General features: G+C 43.1%; 1 protein-coding gene across 3 annotated transcripts in view; it reads left to right on the forward strand.

The window, feature by feature from the left end:
- GPM6A (glycoprotein M6A) overlaps positions 1–20,042 on the forward strand; it is a 179,537-nt gene that overhangs the window by 53,889 nt on the left and 105,606 nt on the right. Inside the window, exon 1 of one of the 3 annotated variants that reach the window (XM_081209079.1) lies at positions 10,970–11,459. The exons of 1 other annotated variant lie outside the window; for it this stretch is intronic. In XM_081209079.1, the coding sequence (XP_081065205.1) occupies positions 11,423–11,459 (37 nt within the window). In that variant the 5' untranslated portion in view covers positions 10,970–11,422. Of the gene's footprint in view, positions 1–10,969; positions 11,460–20,042 lie in introns of those variants that run through there. One more of the 3 variants, XM_081209080.1, reaches the window with a different exon arrangement.

The raw sequence follows: 20,042 nt of genomic DNA on the forward strand, positions 1-20,042 counted from the left end.
TATTTGGGCTGCAGTGTTTCAGATGAAATTTAATGTAAACTGCTGGTGGCTAGGAAGAAGGAATGATGTTACTATTTTAAAATCTAAAATGCTACAGTTTATCATGGAATTGGTATTATACTGAAGTCAACAGTTTAGATAGCCCAAGTTGCAAGGAAATGCCATTTTTAACCAGCTGTTTTCCATGGTTGTACGTCTCCACGTGTACTAGGAGATTTTGCCATTTGAAAACTGTTCTGATATCCATTTATGTGATTTGGTTTTGCAGATTAAGACGATCTTCTAATCACATTGTACTAAGAGATTTCTAATTTGAGTTTATAAAGGGAACAGAGCTTGGATACCTCCCAAAATGTACTATGGTAATTCTTGGCCTCTTTTCACAGTCAGTGCCTCCAAACTTATGAATGATGTTGCTGTTAGGTTATTGTAAACCATTTTGCTTCATTCAAAGATACTAAGGAACAAACACTTTTTTTAAAAAGTGTTACAGTTTCCTATGAATTATATTGATAAACTGCTCTTTTGTATTCTCTGATAATGTGGTCACTTTGAATTACAGCTTTTAGATCTCCGTCTTTCCAAACTTTAGTTGAAGAAGAGAGTTTTGTACATTCCCATGCTGCATTTAGTTGCCCAGTTTGCTGGCCTGGTAAATCATAGACAATGCTTTTCTGCAAATGCACTAATAGGGGGAGAAACAAATCATAATGACAAGTCAATGTCTGTTCCTGGATTACCCACTCATGGCTTGTTTGAGTGAAACAAAGCATGAACCTCGGTTCGGATGTATCATTTAGAGATCGGTTTCATGACTTATTTATTTCACGCACTAGCCCAAAGTGGGTGCAGTTGGCATATGCAAGGCGAGCGTTGGCTTACCATGATGTGCAGATCTGATCAGTGTGATTTTTCCTTAACTCAGTTCATCTGAGGCTCCATTTCATTCACAGATCTTAAAACCTTTTTGGTTTTCATTTTAGTGGAATGCTTTGTAAGGTTAAATCTCCTAATAATGAACAGTTGTCATTTTCATCAAATTTGGATATCTAGCTTTATTATGTACAATTTCAGCTGAAGTGCGAAGTGATAGGCCAGGATACAGACCTCAATAATATGCACACCCCTCCTTTTCGAGTGAATTAATTTACATTCTGAGAGAATAGAGCCAGTACTGCATTTCCGCGCATCTTTCATTTGTCATTAGCAGACCAGTTCACAGACAGAGATAAACTGTCCTTTCAGCAGTACCAGAATGTATAAAATAACTGGTGGTAAATTGCTATGAATACAGCTTGATTTTTACAACTTCTCTACAACTAAGGATTTGTAATCACAATCAGCTAATGCTGACTTTCAAAATTGTTTAACATTTATGGACTGTGTTGGTTTGTAAATCTTCTTAGCCCTCCTGGGAGCAGCTCAGGCAGAAGCCTTTTGTGCAGTGATCTTTATACCCTGTTGCCTTTAGCTTCCTCTTTTGTGTTCATTTTAAAATGTTTTCTTGTCCCCTGGTGAAAAGATGGGATGAATTCCATTTGGATGGATGAGCCAACAAGGAAGGGTAAGGCCAATAAAGAATTATATTCACAGTGCAACTGTGTGGTTTCTAGACTCAGACCCAAAGAGGAGAGAAATCTGTGCTGCCCCTGAACCTTTTGGGAGACAAAACACAAGAGACTTTGCAGTCTGTAGTGGACAGTTTAATAGGGTGGATCCTTATTGCCTCCAGTAGAGCAGAAAATGAGTGCAGCATATAAATGTATTGAACAGTTTCCCTCTGTGATTTCTTGCACATAATTTGGAAATGATTCTGCATTTATTCTGGGAATACCAGTGCTTTAATTAGAAATATAAAATTTCTACTGTTTACTACAGCAAAGGTACATCTTAGGGAAACCCAGATCTTAGTTTGGTTTTCTGAACCCAAAGACCAGTCTAAACACACTGGCTCTGGATTGACTGGTTTAACTCCTCAGCTGCTGAATGCTTTTCTCTGTGAAGTTCGCACTGCTTAGCTCATGGTTGGTCTTCAAGAAGCAGGCAAGCTGCCCCTTTTCTAGTGAGAGTAGCTTTACTTTGTGCAGCAAAGGAATTAAGATTGCTGGAAGAAATAGCAACAGCCTCAGATATGCAGACACAACTTTGGTGGCAGAAAGTGAGGAGGAATTAAAGAACCTCTTAATGAGGGTGAAAGAGGAAAGTGCAAAATATGGTCTGAAGCTCAACATCAAAAAAGGAAGATCATGGCCACGGTCCCATCACCTCCTGGCAAAGAGAAAGGGAAGAAATGGAGGCAGTGAGAGGTTTTACTTTCTTGGGCTCCATGATCACTGCACATGGTGACAGCAGTCACAAAATTAAAAGGTGCCTGCTTCTTGGGAGAAAAGCGATGACAAACCTAGACAGCATCTTAAAAAGCAGAGACATCACCTTGCCAACAAAGGTCTGTATAGTTAAAGCCATGGTTTTCCCAGTAGTGATGTATGGAAGTGAGAGCTGGACCATAAAGAAGGCTGATCGCCAGGGACGCGGACTTAGAAAAAATATTGGGGGGGCCCGGGAAAGCTCATGAATAATAAATAAGCTCATGAATATGCAAATAAAGTGGCTCCGGCCCTAAATAGGGCAAGCCACGCCCCCCCAGCCAGCCGATTGGCTGGCTGGGAGGTGTGGCCAGTCGGGATTCCCCTGTTCTCGCGGGTTTTCCGGCCGGGGCTCTCCGATTAGGGCGCGCGGCTGGCTGGCTGGCGAAGGAGGAGGCGGGGGACGGCGGCGGCGCTCTGCTGGAAGGGCGCCCGCCCGAGATTATTGGGGGGGCTGAGCCCCCCCCCCAATTTTTTTTGAGGGGGCTCGAGCCCCCTCAAGCCCCATGGAGTCGGCGCCTATGCTGATCGCCAAAGAATTGATGCTTTTGAATTTTGGTGCTGGAGGAGACTCTTGAGAGTCCCATGGACTGCAAGAAGATCAAACCTATCCATTCTTAAGGAAATCAGCCCTGAGTGCTCACTGGAAGGACAGATCGTGAAGCTGAGGCTCCAATACTTTGGCCACCTCATGAGAAGAGAAACTCCCTGGAAAAGACCCTGATGTTGGGAAAGTTGGAGGGCACAAGGAGAAGGGGGCGACAGGACGAGATGGTTGGACAGTGTTCTCGAAGCTACTAACATGAGTTTGACTAAACTGGGGGAGGCAGTGGAAGACAGGAGTGCCTGGCGTGCTCTGGTCCATGGGGTCATGAAGAGTTGGACACGACTAAACGGCTAAACCACAACAAAATTCAGCAATGGAGAAATAACAGAGTCTTAATCTGTTACTTTTTAAAAAAGCTGTATGTGGCATCGGCTTTTTTCTTTGAACTGTTTTTTAGATTTTGTGTTGTTTTATTATTTGAAAACACCTTCTGGGTATAGTAGAGCAAAACAGTTGAGTAGAGGAAGGAGAATGCAAGTCATTTCACATGAGAAGTCAGTTGACTGTGGAGCTTTAGTAAACGGCAGCAATTTTGGACATTGTATTATGGTGACCATGGAGAGAGGAGATGGGCAGTTCCACTAGGCTTAATAAGTGATAACTTTTTTTGTCGTTCAAACAATCCAACAACCCTTGCAGGAACTCCTGGAAATGAGCTTTGGCTCTTTCTGTTCCTTGGTATGCCAAAATGAAAATAATGCCATCAGATTTAAACGGGAGCATAGATGTATATATGTCTTTGAAGGTTTACTTATGGTGAAGTAATAAAAAGTAAAAGTAAAATGTAGAAGTAAAAAGTAAAAGTATCTGAAGAAGTGTGCATGCACACAAAAGCTCATACCAATAACTAACTTAGTTGGTCTCTAAGGTGCTACTGGAAGGAATTTTTTATTTTACTTTATTTTATTTTTAATAACAAAAAAAAGTAATGAAAGGATCATGACAAAGAAGGGAAAACTAGTTTGACTTGTTACACGAACTTTAGTCAGAATGTTAGTATGTACAAACAGAATTAGCACATGATAGCAAGTTCTTTCCACTCTGATTGCAGATTACTGTGTCAGTGTGTCAATTCCGTGACACTGTTTCATCAAGCCTGCTAACATGGCTGATTGCTCTGCACACTATCTGGCTGGGATCAGTGCTTGGATAAAGATGAAATGGTTGCAGCTCCGTTCAGAAAAGAATTAGGCTATATTGGAAAGCTCAGTGAACTAAATAATTGAACACTGAATGGGCCAAGTTTTTCAGCATCTCCATCCCCCTCTTGTCTCTAAATAGGAGCCTGCCTAACTTTTGTTACTGTTATCAGCTTAGCCAGAGCACTGAGATTTTCTTAGGTGATGCATTTCAGGTTGAGGTTAAACACCCACTACCCGAAGGATGTTGCCTTTTATTTACAGCTATGCAGCAGTCTAATACGTAGATAGGAGTCAACTCCTGGGGGCTGAGGTTCCTTCGCCACCCCTAAAATATTTGAAGGGGCTGCCCTCCCCAGTTGATGGGTGTTGTCATTCAAATGGTGTATGTGTGTGCCATGTCTTGTGATTGATTATGTGGGGCAGGGCTTACCTGGGCCCCCAATATTTTATTCAAGTTGGCACCCCAGGTCTAATATATGTGGAGTTAATAGTTTCCAGATGTCTTGTCTCACCTGATGCATAATGTAATTGATACATAGACTCCCAACACATATGGTTGGGAAACCCCCTCCCCGTCCTTTCATACTTCATAAATATGAAAGACTTGATAGGAAAGGGACATGGAACAGTCTCTCTCCCCCACCCCCGTCTCCTTTTTAAAACCATAATTTTCAATGAGTGTTGCAGTGAGTAGGGAACGGTAACATTTTTCTTTCTTCTGTCCTCTTAAATGGGCAGAAACAGGAAGTCAGGTGCAACCAGGTTCCTTTGCATCCTGTGCTGCACCCTGACGATATTGTTTTACCACAGTCTCTGTCTGGATATACTGTATTTTAGTTGCCAAATCACTTGTCTCAGCACCTGCAGTGGTGCATCATTTCTTAGTACTGGAAGCCACAGCACTGTGATTTTACCAAACAGGAAGACACATGCACTCACTTTAATTATACCAAGTTCTTTTGTAGCACTACAGTTTCCATACTTCCAGTTCAGCATTCTTCTTTTATCTAGTGCTGGGCGGTTTCCAGAGCTGGGCAGCCTCTTCAGATCATGCGCACTGCTGTAATACACTTGAAATGTGGTTGTGTAATTTCAGACCTTGGCCGGATTGACAGGTGGTGTAAAGTTGGTAGTTCCGAAAGTCTTTGAAATTGCCCTTGCAAACCTTAGGCTGGTCAGAGTAGCATTTGAACTGGAAAGAGAAATCATTTGATTTGTTGTAAGTTGCAGCACTGACAGTAAACATGACAGACAGGTTAACATCTCTCCAAACCACATTCTCACACACCGGCTATTGCGTCTTCTTTTTGGTCTTTTTAGTGGTTCACCAGCAACACTGTCATTTTCTGTAAGTCCACATGAAAATATGCTGATGAAAAACTATCTGCTGCTCTTGCCTCCGACTCCTCATCAATTTACACTGCATACGACTGTTTACTTTAAAAAAAAACATAAAGCACTTCACATTGAGTTTAATTAATAATTAACATAATAATGGTTAATAAACACAGTTATTAAAGGCAGTGATAGTCCAAGACCACATGAAGTAGGATAGTGGGGTAGAAAAGCTGGGGCGGGGGGGGGGGGAATCCCACCTGGCAACCAATGCGCCCCTTTGGTTTCAGATAGTACATGGGTAGATGAGTGTAAAAAGCCCAGGTCACAAATTTTCACAGCTCTCTAGTGGCTATGGTGGATCATTTACCAGGAATAATGTATTTAGCAATAACTCTGGAAGTGTATCCTTAATTCCAACCAAACTAAGCCTCCCTCATAGGGCTTTTTAGACTCACCTAGCCATGTACCCATGTATAAGGGACATGGGTGGCGCTGTGGTCTAAACCACAGAGCCTAGGGCTTGCCGATCAGAAGGTCGGCAGTTCTTATCCCTGCGATGGGGTGAGCTCCCGTTGCTCAGTCCCTGCTCCTGCCAACCTAGCAGTTCGAAAGCACCTCAAAGTGCAAGTAGATAAATAGGTACCGCTCTGGCAGTAAACGGTGTTTCTGTGCACTGCTCTGGTTTGCCAGAAGCAGCTTAGTCATGCTGGCCACATGACCCAGAAGCTGTACGCCGGCTCCCTCGGCCAATAAACGAGATGAGCGCCGCAACCCCAGAGTCGGCCACGACTGGACCTTATGGTCAGGGATCCCTTTACCTTTAACCATGTACTATCTGAAACCAAAGGGGCACATTGATTGCCAGATGTGAAATATATTGGCACTATTTTCAGCTCTCCGACTCCACTCGGACTTCAACTTAGGTCTCCTAGCTCAGTGCCCAACTCTTTATCAGTTGAGCAATGCCAGAACCTGTATTGGGACCTTTTTACCATGCACATCAAGATTGCTAGCTGGACTGTGTAGCTCGCTTGCTCAAATATTTGGTGAAATGAGCAAGCAGATTCTTTATTTAAACCTTAAAAGAAGGTTTAAAAGAAATATCAAAAGTAAAAAATGCTTACACACTCATGTGGATTTTCGACCGATTAGTGAAGAATTAAAAAGTTCAGTCCTATATGTGGGTTATGAGAGTGAGTCATCTTCATGGTTCATTTAATGACTATTACCCAGGGAAAACTGATACGTATGTAGCTGCATATCTGTTTCTCTTGAGTAATAGCCACTAATGAACCATAGTGTGTGTTGGTTTACTCTTGAGCCCGTTATGCCTACGAAAAGCAGGTGTACGGTTGTATGCTCATAGATTCCATGGTTTCTTCACTGCCAAAGCAGAAGTAAAGCAGAAGAGAATTTCAGAATCATCCCACATATCTTTTGAAGTATTTTATACAGCTAATCGGGACGTGGGTGGCGCTGTGGTCTAAACCACTGAGCCTAGGGCTTGCCAATCAGAAGGTCGGCAGTTCAAATCTCTTCGACGGGGTGAGTTCCCGTTGCTTGGTCCCACCTCCTGCCAACCTAGCAGTTCAAAAGCATGTCAAAGTGCAAGTAGATAAATAGGTACTGCTCCGGTGGGAAGGTAAATGGCGTTTCTGTGCGCTGCTCTGGTTTTGCCAGAAGTGGCTTAGTCATACTGGCCAAATGACCCAGAAAAATTGTCTGCGGACAAACGTCGGCTCCCTCGGCCAGTAAAGCGAGATGAGTGCCGCAACCCCAGAGTTGTCTATGACTGGACTTAACTGTCAGGGGTCCTTTACCTTTACCTTTTTATACAGCTAACGATTGTACAGGCAGCCCCCCATTTACACCTGTTCAGTATGCATGGCCGCGCATATATGCATCACACTGAACCTGGAAGTGACCCAGAAACATCACAAAGACACCACTGAAATGTCACTGAAAGGGTACAGTGGGGCTGGAGTGGGGTGGAACGGGGGCAGAATTGGGTGTTCGCAGGCTTTTCCAATGGGTTTCAAATGGGGGGGGGGCTGCCTGTATCCTGGATTAGTGGTGTCCATGGCTGGTGTTAAGACTAAGTAAACTAGATGGCCTACTTGCCCTAAATTAGGGGACCAGGAGTCCAAACTTTGGAGTATTATGTGCAGAATACAGGTTCTAGATGGCTCAATAGCTCATAGCTACTGTTCAGGAGATTCAGACAGAATAGTAATGGAACATGTAAAGACCATTCCTTTACTTCACAGAGTAGTTTGTCTGTGTGCTTTCTGTTTGCAGGGCTTTTTATTTGCAACAGATTCCAGCTCATGCAGAATACATTTAGAAACTCATCGGATGATTGGTTCTGTTTGGTTTCCACATGATATGTGAAGTCACAGGATGCCTCCAACTAAGTCATATTCAGTGTAGACCCATTGCAAGCAATGGACAAGTTACTGGTGGTCATTTATTTCAGTGAGTTCACTTTGAGCATAAGTCACTTTATTGACTTGGGTTGAAATTCTAAAGGTGTTAACAAAAGGGTGAACCCCATTCAATACAATGGAACTTACTTCGGAGTAAACATTAATAGGACAACATGGTTAGGAAACATTTTTTTACATGATAAGCAAGGCAGAGACATTCATGCCACATGTTTCCCTCGCTGTGGGCCCATGGTGGCGCATGATCGTGCCTTTTTGGGTGGCTTCTTCAGCTATTTATAGTGCAAAGGGTTGTGCTGCATCATGAATAATCGTTGGTTCTGCCATTCTGCAGGTTAACAGTGATTTGGAGGCAGATGGCAATGCTTGTACATTGGTTTGTAAAAAGCTAAAATCAGTTACTTGTTTAGTATTGAATTTAATGTTGATATTGTGGTGGGCATCCACATAATTTATTTATTTATTTCTGGAGGAAGGGAGGAATGTTAAACACTGAAATAGTAAGCTGGTTAGTTTATCACCACACAAAAGGCAGAATTAGTACATGCACATTTTGCTTCTTAACTCAGGTTCTAAAAAACTAGAAACTTACCGTATTTTTCGCACTATAGGACGTACTTTTCCCCCTCCAAAAATGAAGGGGAAATGTGTGTGCGTCCTATGGTGCGAATGCAGGCTTTCGCTGAAGCCTGGAGAGCGAGAGGGGTCGGTGCGCACCGACCCCTCTCGCTCTCCAGGCTTCAGGAGAGCCCCACCGCCAGCCCCACAAACTCGGGGGACAGCGGCAGGGGCGCAGCGCGCCTTTGCCGCTGTCCCCCGACTTGGTTAGAAGGCTGGCGGGGGGGGAGCCTGCTCCTCCCCCTCGCCAGCCCCGCAAACTCGGGAGACAGCGGGAGAGGCGCAGCGCGCCATTCCCGCTGTCCCCCGACTTGGCTAGAAGGCTGGCGGGGGGAGAAGCCTGCTCCTCCCCGTCGCCAGCCCCGCAAACTCGGGAGACAGCGGGAGAGGCGCAGCGCGCCTTTGCCGCTGTCCCCCGATTTGTCTAGAAGGCTGGCGGGGGGAGAAGCCTGCTCCTCCCTGTCGCCAGCCCCGCAAACTCGCGGGACAGCGGCAGGGGCGCAGCGCGCCTTTGCCGCTGTCCCCCGACTTGGCTAGAAGGCTGGCGGGGGGAGAAGCCTGCTCCTCCCCGTCGCCAGCCCCGCAAACTCGGGGGACAGTGGCAGGGGCGCAGCGCGCCTTTGCCGCTGTCCCCCGATTTGTCTAGAAGGCTGGCGGGGGGAGAAGCCTGCTCCTCCCAGTCGCCAGCCCCGCAAACTCGGGAGACAGCGGGAGAGGCGCAGCGCGCCTTTGCCGCTGTCCCCCGACTTGTCTAGAAGGCTGGCGGGGGGAGAAGCCTGCTCCTCCCCGTCGCCAGCCCCGCAAACTCGGGGGACAGCGGCAGGGGCGCAGCGCGCCTTTGCCGCTGTCCCCCGACTTGGTTAGAAGGCTGGGGGGGGGAGCCTGGTTTTGCGGGAGGCGGGGGAATCCCCCCGCCTCCCAGGAAAGCCAGGAGAAGCCGTGCAGCCCTTTTAAAAGGCGTGTGGCTTCTGCCGGTTTTGCGGGAGGTGGGGGAATCCCCCCGCCTCCCAGGAAAGCCAGGAGAAGCCGTGATCTCTTTAAAGGGTTTGCACGGCTTCTGCGGGCTTTGGGGAGAGGTGAGGGAATCCCCCCACCTCCCAGTAAAGCCAGGAAAGCCCTGTGCAGCCCCTCCGCCAAGGAGAGGCTGCACGGGGCTAAAGGGGAAGCCAAAACAGCGAGCGGGATCCATCCCGCTCGCTGCCTTGGCTTGATCCATAGCTGCACGCAACCCCTCCGGCAGGGAGAGGTTGTGTGCAGCCTGTACGCTGCTCTTTGGGGCTGCGGGGGGAAAAAAAAGATTTTTTTTCTTGAATTCCCGCCCTAAAAACTGGGTGCGCCCTATGGTGCGAAAAATACGGTACTTTAAAAAAAAGAAAAGAAAAGCTATGGATATGAACCCATTGTTCATCCAATGGGGGGGGAGTACTGCCCCCTCCTCCTGTGGTCACCCATGGCTTATATTCACTAAAGCACCTAGATAGGTGGATGCTTCTTGCTGTACTACTATGGCAGTCCACTGAAGCTATAATCAGTTTTCCCTAGGACAGAGTACATAAGGCAATAGAGTAAGATGCTGCCTGTTCTCTGTGTCAGATTTAATACCTTATGTATATTTGTTAAATGTTCTTCATAACGAAACATTATTGCTCTCTGATGATAGAATTGGAGAAACAGAAACAGGAAGGTTTCATAAAATACGGATTTAGAGTTTTTTCCTTTGACACCCATGCAGAGTGTTGGAACTCCAAATTTATTCTGTGCCACCCAATGATGTAAGGCACAGGAATGCAGTTTCACCTCTAGACTGCAGTATTCAATCAAGCTGGTATTCAAAATCAGATTGCAGATCTCCCCAAACAAGCAGGTGTCTTCATGATGTACTTAACCTCTGCATTCCCTAACCAGTCCACAACACAACATATTTGTTTCCCCCTTTCAGCATCCTTTTTTTGTTGTTGTTGCATGGGGTGGTGTAACATACAGCTAATATTATGTCTCTGTGTATTGGATAAGAGATTTGAAGGATTTAAATATTTTTAATGTATTTATGTGTTAGCTTTGCATTGAAATAATCCACAAGTACCATTTTAATTCCAAAAACTGTATTCATCTTTTCACATTTTGGTCCTTTTTTATCCAGCTGGTAAATTTGTAATATATTCAGAGAGCAGATTTGGTGAAAACTGAAATGTTAGATTTCATAGATACCTTTGTGTTCTCTTGTATACGTGTGTGTATGTGCACTCACACATGCAGCTGCAAGGTTCCTATCACTGTTTCTGAACTGAATTGTGATTATGTGTTTAGAAATCCTTTTAAGCCAAATACATGGTAGTGTATGTGAGGGAGAAGTAAGTATCGCAGTATTGCAGCATCCACAGCTACAGGCATCTGGGCTTTCCCACTTTGGTAGCAAATAGGGGGAATTATAGGTTCGTGGTCTGCTTCATGTTAGGAAGACACCCCTCCATCTGTTCGCAGTGCAGCCTGTTTCCAATTTAAAGCACAGATTTCAATGCAAACATCAATTTCTCTCCCCCCCTGTTTTATATGCAAAGTGAGCCTTACGAATCACAGTGACACTGCTACTGGGACCCCAACCAAAATCCCCCCCAAAAAAATTCACAGGCTTTTCATTTGAATACCTGCTTACAGTGGTATACAATGGACAGCTTTGAGAAGAAAAATTGATAATCTTCACGGGAGAGTAATTTGAATGAAATTACACTTGACAGCCTGTCTCCAAGCAAGGAAGGAGAGTGAGGGGAGCCTTAGCTAAGCTCCGAAGACCTGCATAAGCCAGTGCTGTTGGAGCTTCCCAGGAAAAATAAATCTACAGTTTTCCCTATATTTGAGGGAGGCTTTTGATTAAACCTGTGCAGCAGTATCTAGTGAAGAAAGGTAGCCATGGAAGAAAATATGGAAGAGGGACAGACACAAAAAGGTATTGTGATAAACTAGTTGCTTGGGTGTTTGTGTGTGTGAGAGTGGGATGTTGTCTTTCTGTTCTCTCTATCTCTGCATGGTAATTAAAATTCTTGTGTAGATGGTTGGAAAGATCCCCCCCTTCCATTTTTAAAAGCCATTTTTGTTGTTGTGACAAGATAGGTGGTAAAGATTTTTTCCAAATATTTCACAGATATTTCACGCATAAGGAATGCACAGTGCAGCCCTATATGTAAAATACTAACACTGCCAGCATTTAATGTTAACTGCTTCCCAGACCAGTCTTTGTTAACCTTCATTTATTTCGTGTTTTCACGGTTGTCTAGCTGGGTCAAGGGAGCCCAGTGTGAACTATGAGAGAGCCACTCACAGACATTTGCAGCTAGTTGTATTTAGAAATCTAACAAAGTGACCATTATTTACACCTTTGAATGGGTTTCCAGTCTGAACAAAGACTCTGCGTATATTTTGTAAATTTCGGATAGTGCTGCCTATATTTCCCTCCCTTTTCTTTTGCTATCTGTTGGAAGACCTCTGTTTTGTGATGTATAGTGAGAAAAATGGTTGTAAATGTGAAAGATTGCAGGTTGACGTTTCTTTTATTTCTGATTATGTATAGTGCATCTTCTTTTGTTTCTGAATAAAACAGAGCTGTGTATTTGTCTTATTTTATGTATAATCTCTTGTGCACATTGCATGTTGTTGCAGACTTCAGTATGTGCCACCTTTCTAAATGGACACACTATTCTTATTGCCAGGTGATAGTTCTGCATTTTCCCACTGTTTAGAGCCTCTTTCCCCCACCATCTCATCCTTAGTCCTGTGCTGTTACATCAGTGTTTTTTATGTTGCTCTGAGCATTCTGGAATTACTTAGGCACATCAGAGGATACTTGTTATAACCAGTGGAATAATAATGCAAACACATCTAATCCCACTGTACTTTACAGGCATAACAGATCTTAAAATAGTTTTTCCATAGCTGAAGATGGTTCTGGGAGCTGATTACAATGGTTTTTTGTTTTGTTTTGTTTTTTTGTTTACGAATTCCATGCAAACAAATAATATCTCAGTTGTTTCCATGTTCCAGTTCTCTGGTCTGTGTTCCATCTGCCTTGCTACATGTAGATGTCATGCTTTTCTCATTAGAACTGACCCACTTAGACTGTGTACAGCCTTCCAGTGTTTACTAACTCTCCAGACAGTTAATTGCAATGGATGTGTGTGCAAAGATGCTTATTTCTATCAGTAATATCTCGTATGAATTCATATGTTTTTCTAAATCACAGTATGCTTTTGAAAGCTACTACAGATGCTAAATGTAGATGCATACGTGGTTGCTTACTCTTTAAGCTTAAGCAATGTAATCATCTGCATATGAAGTACGTTAATGAAAAATCAGAAGCTCAGCATGAAAAAACGTATTAACATTTGTGTGTGCATGCGTGGGCACAATAAATGCCATTTTCTGAGGCAATTGTTTTGTGGTCATTGCTTGCATATGAAGTCCTCCTATGGAAAGTATTTTTCACGTAGCCAACTAGCATATGGTTATTGTTCTTGAGAGAGAGAAAAATCAGTGAAAAAGGTTCCACCTAAACTTATGGAAAGCCTAGGCAAGCAGTAGAAACCAGAACTGGGAACATCTCCATAAAACATAACAACACCTGAAGATGTTTATAATTAACAAGATATGTATCGGTTAATGGATTCTTTTAACAGGTTGGCATAGACAAGTCTGTGTCTTTATTCCAATGACAGCCATTTGAAATAGCCAGTGGGCACTCAAAATGCTGTAATTAATAGTGTGATTGTCACATCTAACATGTTTTCCATGCACAATATGCCATGTGTGAGAGAAGCCTTTTCTCTCTAGCGGAGCTCAGCTGTGATCACAAACACTGACAGGTTACATTTCATTTCATTCTATCTGGAAGGCAGAATAAGATGGTCATTACTCTGGCTGTTGTTTGGGGAGCAAGGCAGGGGAACTCTTTGTCCAGTCCTTATAATTTTTTGCTTGACCAGCAGTCAGAATCCCGAGGAAGGAGATGAAAATTGTGGTCTGAATTGGGAAGATGTTTAAATGGCAGTCAAATACAGTCTATGTTCCTCTGGTCTCTACATATCATTTAAGGGCTATTCCTTTGCCTTGAAAGAGGCAATAGCATTGTACCCTTGCTCAATAGCTGTTTTTGTACAGCAGTATGTGCATGTTTGTTTCTACATTCCTGATCTTGCATGATATACCTCTTGTGGTTTGACTATATGTTGCTTTTCCTAAGAAAGTGCTCCATGATGTTAATTGTGATGGAATCACACAAGTGTCATATATATATATATATATATATATATATATATATATATATATATATGCTGCCATCTTGACTGGAATTGTTTGTTTCTTCACTGTCCCTCTTCCTCTTTCCCAAAAATCGATTGAAGCATACATTGTGTCACTGCCTACAAAGTCCTCAATTCTTCACACCAGCTGAATGCTTTGAGCCTCTTCTTCACAGCATAGCATAGCACACAGCACTGCAAGTTGCTAGCAGCCATGATGAAAATGCATAGTTTCATGCTGATGTATTTTGCAGATACAATGCAAATAGTTGCAGTAGATAGCATTTTATTTATTCAACAATCATTTTATTGGTACATCACCACCCATACAAAAGTACTGTAGAAGATTTGGAATTTAGTGAGATAGACAGTGCTATTTCTAAATTCAGTTTGGGGCCACTGCTTGCATATGTAGCCCTCCTATTGAAAATACTGTTTGTAACTAATGGCAGAAATGTAACAATCTACTCCATGGTAGTGGCTAAGAGGCTCCAAATCCCCAGTTCAGGTCTTGCCTATGCTATGACGTCACTCGGATCCGGTGCCCTCAAAACTGGGAGATAATAAAACTTACCTTATGGAAGGAGTAGCCAATATGCTGCCCTCAAAATTGTTGTTGGACACCAGCTGTTATCAGTCCTAGCCAGCATGGCTAGTGGATGGGTGATGGGAGTTGTAGTCTCACAACATCTGAAGGACACAACTGTTGTTTAATGCCTGCTTTCCAGGGTTGTTGTAACAAATGCAACTAGATAATACATGTGAAATGCTTTCAACACTTGGAGATGCTACATAAATAATATTTTTTTTAATTATTATTATTCTATTAGTGTTCTGCTAGAATTCGATGTTAGTTGCTGTGACTTTTTGAACTTCAAGTGGAGCAAGTAGCACTGGATTAAGCCAATAACACAGGGCTTTAAATTAGAAACTCTTGTTTGAATCCTGGCTTATTTTGTACTTGAAAAATGGAAATAGTTCAAATCTGATTTGCAGGATGCTATTCATTGAACATTCATTCAACAAATTCTAGCACAGTGTGTATGAATGCCAAAAAGAAAGATTGTTGTGTAAGTGCTAACTCTGGCAGCGTTTACAGTTGGCCTCTATTTCCCACTTCTATGAAATTCTTGATTATCTAAGTTTGCAGACCTTTCTGTCAAGCCCTGTGTCCATGAAGCCATACATGAATAATGTTATAATCTAGCTGATTGATTATCCAGCTGTTTTGGATCTTCTCCAAGCCATCTGAATAAACATCGGTCTCTTCAGTACTCAAATTAGGGAAAAACACTTTTCTTTCTGGGCCGCATTTCTCCCTCTTTCTCTTAAGCCACAGCAGAGAAGAAGCCACTAGGTAGAATTCTGGCTGCAGCTCCCAGTTCACTTGCAAGCTCATTAAGAATATTGGCTCAAGCATGAATGGAATTTTGGAGGGGACATTGATGGAGTGAGGATGAAGTGAGATAAATATTTTTTGCCATTATTCATACTAGGGTTCAGATTGTATCAAGTGGAACACATTTTCCAAGACTCTGGGTCAAAGTAAATGGTACATCAAATGCATGGCTGCATCTGGTAATCTTCATTTATTTATTTAACTTATCTATATTGCAGCTACAGAAGCTTCTGATCCATTTTCAGAACTCCCAACACAGGGGAGGGAAGCTACTATGGGTGAAAATAGCAGCTTCCCTTCCAGGACAATCAAGCAGCTTTAGGTGGTGTCAATTTTCATCAGGAAGATGGCAAGGGCAAAAGGGTTAACATGACACCCTGCCTTCAACACTGCAGTCCCAATCAGAATCCTCTTGCATGCAACTGCTGTGTTTGCTTTTGAAGATTTAAACATAATGTAAATGTGGTCATGCATTTATTGCATTGTCTACTTTGGATCTCAGGTGGGTGCCAAAGGGCTGCTCATTCTTTTGCTGCCAACAGGTGTATGTGTACATATGAAATGGGTTGGAGGGTGTTTTTCCTCAAAGCCTTCCTCTTTTTAGGAGTGGTGAAGGAGGGGAGGAACCAGAGGGCTAAATGGGGATCTAGTGCTACAGGATCCTTTCCAAAGCACAGGGCAGCCAGTATGCTTCTTATTGTCCAGAGGGTCCAGGGAATCAAGAATATCCAGAGTACACAGTCAGCTCTACTATTAGGCAGAGAGAGACATTTGCCTTAGGCAGCTGTTGCTAGGGGAGGGTGGTGCCAGTAAGGTGCTAGACACCAAAGTTGTGTATGCTACACAGCCTGCCATGAACACTTTAAGTCAGCTTGCTGTCCTCAGATGTGGTGGAGGATGCTATCCTGCAATCAGTGTTGAAGCAAGATGCAGCTGTCGGTCTGGTTAGTGTCTGTATGTAGGATGTGTGTGTATGTGAGAGGGGTGTTATCTTATCTGTTGTTTCAAGCAGCAAAATATCTTGAGCCACCCCGTCTGGGTGCCAGAAACTCTTGGGACATGAAGGTGGCATCCCAGAGTCTTCCCGTCTGGTGACTTTCTTGTGTTGGCTTAAAGCAAACATCAAATGCAATCTCAAGTAGAAGCATCCTGTTTTTCAGTCTCAAATGATTCCTTTATTTTTTAAAAAATAGAAAATAAAAATAGGAGGCTTACTGAGCTCCTGGTGGGTAGTGTTAGTTCTGGCTGATAACACATTGTACAGGGCTTTGCAGTAAGGCGAGGAGGAAATAGAGGATGAGAGCCAGGAGTGAAAAAGAAACATTGAATTGTAGCAGAGAAGCATGTATATGCTTAATGTATCACTAGCAGAATATTCAGGAGCTGGACACTGAATCAGGCACAAGCTAAAAAGTGAGCTCAGAGCCTATTCACATTGCTCCAAGCCAGACTTCAAAGCCGAACTGTCAGAGATACCAGCAAATTAAATTCTGGCTCAAGCCCCTTGAGTTTTGCTTGCTGTTCCCTGCTGGCTCTGCCACTTGCTGTTGCTGCCACTGCCTCCTCCCCATTTCTGATTCCTTCTCTAGCTGTGGGGTGCTTTTCCAGTTTGAAGAGAAGAAAGCAAGATTGAAAGGCTTCTGCCATCATTTGATTTGCTGAGTTCAGGTTGAAAAGCGGGATCCAAATACTAGAATTACACTTTGAACTCATTCTTTATCTTATGTCTATCTCTGGCCTAATGGAGGACCAAGTTTAGGGGAGCCTGAAAAATCCTGTAAGCAAAAGAGAGAGTTGGAAAAAGCCCAGTAATTGTCAGGTCCTCCAGTCCGGACATAGATTTGAATCTTCTGTTTCCACAATAATATAAGAAGCACCTGTTGGATCAGGCCCATGGCCCATCAAGTCCAGCATCCTCTTCTCACAGTGGCCAACCAGATGTCTGTGGGAAGCACAAATCTCATAAATCCCAAATCTCATTGAGACAGTTGGTACCTGAAACGTTAATTCTACTGTATATTATGTATTTTCAGAAACCCCTAAATGTGTGTGGAATTGTCAACATTCCCTTATGTCTCAGTATTTTGGACATTCACTGTAAACCAAACAAACAAATATATAAGATATTACCTAATTAGAAAACCAACTATAGTGTTCATAATCTCCTGCAGGTGATATGAAATTTTGCAAGGGGTAACAAGCATAGTAATAAAAACAGGCTGCTAAACTCGAAGTATGTAAAATTAGGCAAGTTTTCTTATTGCTAGCAGCAATTTTTCTTAGCAAAAGGGAATATTTGATGATATTTTTTGGCCTATTTGGGATGGTGGTAGGTTTTTCAGAACTGAAAGCCTGAGCTATCCTAAGATCAGCTGGCTAAAACATGGTATTGATAATGCCAAGGTTGCAGGTTCAATCCCAGCTGCATATTCCTGCATAGCAGAGGGTTGGTCTAGATGACCCTTCCAACTCTGAAAGCAGATGCAAACAGAAAACCATAAGAAGCCTTGCCTTCGCCAGCATTCTGTTTCCTACAGTGGCCAGTTAGGTGTCTATGGGAATCCAAAAGCAGGGCAGGAAGGGAATATCCCTCTCCCAGTGTTTAATAGCAATTGGTATTCAGAGGCATGCTGCCTCTGTTCCTGGAATCATTTATTTATTTGGAAAACATATAGGCAGCTAAACATGAGCAAACATAACCATATATAACAATAAATTTAGATTGAATAGGCTAGATAGTAACAGTTCTGATAACTGTCTATAAGTCAATTCATCCTTCTTGGAAGCCTGTGGGAAATGGAGGGCTAGATTCAATGAGTGCTGGTAATGCAATGGAACAGCCCCCCGCCCCTGCTCCAAAATTAGCTTTTGGGGGTTTGGAGAACCCCCGGAGTATTGATCAGGGCAAAGAAGAGGGGAGGTCATTCTATCATGAAAAACGAAATGCTTGCACTGATGGAACAATAGGAACAGTGTGGAGTTGAATTCCTCCCTGGAATTTTCAGCATCCAACAAAATGTATATAATGATGAGCTTGTTTTACAAGATGGGTGCCACTGCACTGAAGGATGTGGTCCAAGTTGCCATGAAATGATCCTCTGGTGCATGAGATACTACAAGAGGTTCTCCCACAGATAACCACAGTGAATGGGCAAAGGAGGTCTCGGATATCCTGGGCCCAAGTGGTTAGGGCTTTATACAGTAACAGTAAGCAGTTACTGTTCATAGATTTGTAAAGTTGGAAGGGACCTTGAGGATCATCTAGCCCAACCCCCTGCAATGCAGGGATCTCAACTAAAGCATCCATGACAGATGGCCATCCAACCTCTGCTTAGAAACCTCCAGGGAAGGAGAGACCACTACCTTTCGAGGGAGTCCGTTTCACTGTCAAACAGCTCTTACTCCCAGAAAGTTCTTACTGGAGTTTGGTTGGAATCTCCTTTCTTATAACTTGAAGCCATTAGTTTGGATCATACCTACCAGTGCAGGAGAAAACAAAACTCTCTCAAAAAAAGAATGAGATTTGGCTGGAAAGGCTTGTTTCTAAGGAACCCTTTATGGGTCAGTAATCACAGCATCATTTCCTAAATGCTTTCAGACCAACTGTTTAATTATCTGTTCTAGGACCTTGGTATTGATGTTAAGATGACCAGTTGGTAGTTACCTGGGTTCCCCCCTTTTTGTTGGAGGTGGGGGCAACATTTGCCTGCCCCCAGTCTGCAGGGCCCTCACCTGTTCTCCAAGAAGTCTCAAAGATTATAGACAAAAGGCTCTGAGATTACATCTGCAATGTTCTTTAGAACCCTTGAGTGCAGCTCATAGGGTCCTGCATATTTGAATCCATTTAATTCCTGTACAATCTCTTTTCCTATCTTGGGCTGCAGGTCCCTCCTCACGTTGTTTATTCTGTTATCCCCTGGTTGGGCACTGCTTTCCTTTTGGGTGAAGACAGAGGCAAAGAAGGTGTTGAGCAGTTCCACATTCACTCTGTCACCCATTAGAATTTCTTTGTCTTCTCCACCCAGAGGACCTACTACTTGCTTGTTTTGCCTCTTGCTTTGAACATAGCTGAAGAAACCTCTTTTATTAATTCTAACCTCTCTTGCAAGCCTGAGCTTTGTCCTGCCTGACCTCCCTGCAACTGTTGGCTACTAGTGTATACTTTTCCTTCTTTACTTCCCATTGCTTCCAGCTGCTTCTGTTGCTTCCAATGGGAGGTGTGTATTGTGCAGCAAGAATGAAATAGTTTATATTCATTAATTCAGGGGACTTTGTGGGTATTATCTTTTTATGTGTTATTTTATTTTAAGTGTACACTTACACACTTGCTATAAGTGTGAATGTGACCATCACATGTTTAGTGACAAATGCCTCATGACAGCACACTCGAGAGCTCCCTGTTGAGCATACACTTGTTGGCAAGCCCAGATTCGCCTTTCTTGATGTCTGGAATGGCAATTAAGTACTTAACTGTTCTGTCTGGTCTTTTGGAGCATTGGAATTAGACCAGTTTTGTGTTATTTGAGGCTGAGCTAGATGTTAAACTCAGTTGCATGTCACTTCCCTCTAACTTGGTTCTTGCTTTCTAAAGAAAAAGCAACTGTGCAAAGCTGTGTGTTTGTGCATATTTCTGGTGGTGCTGAGATCTGCTTAATCCCATTTCCATGGTTGCTGTAGCTTTAAAAGAAAAAGAAAATTGGTGGAAATATACATGTCATGTGGTCCTCAGAAACTTTAATTTTAGATTCGTGCTTAGTTCATATATACTTTTCTATAGACTACATTCTGGTTTGGCTCCAGAGAAGCTTCCCCCCAGTAGAAGAAGACTCTTCATCCAGCA

Source organism: Podarcis bocagei (assembly GCF_964188305.1).
Source record: "Podarcis bocagei genome assembly, chromosome: 9".
Taxonomy (NCBI): Eukaryota; Metazoa; Chordata; class Lepidosauria; order Squamata; family Lacertidae; genus Podarcis; species Podarcis bocagei.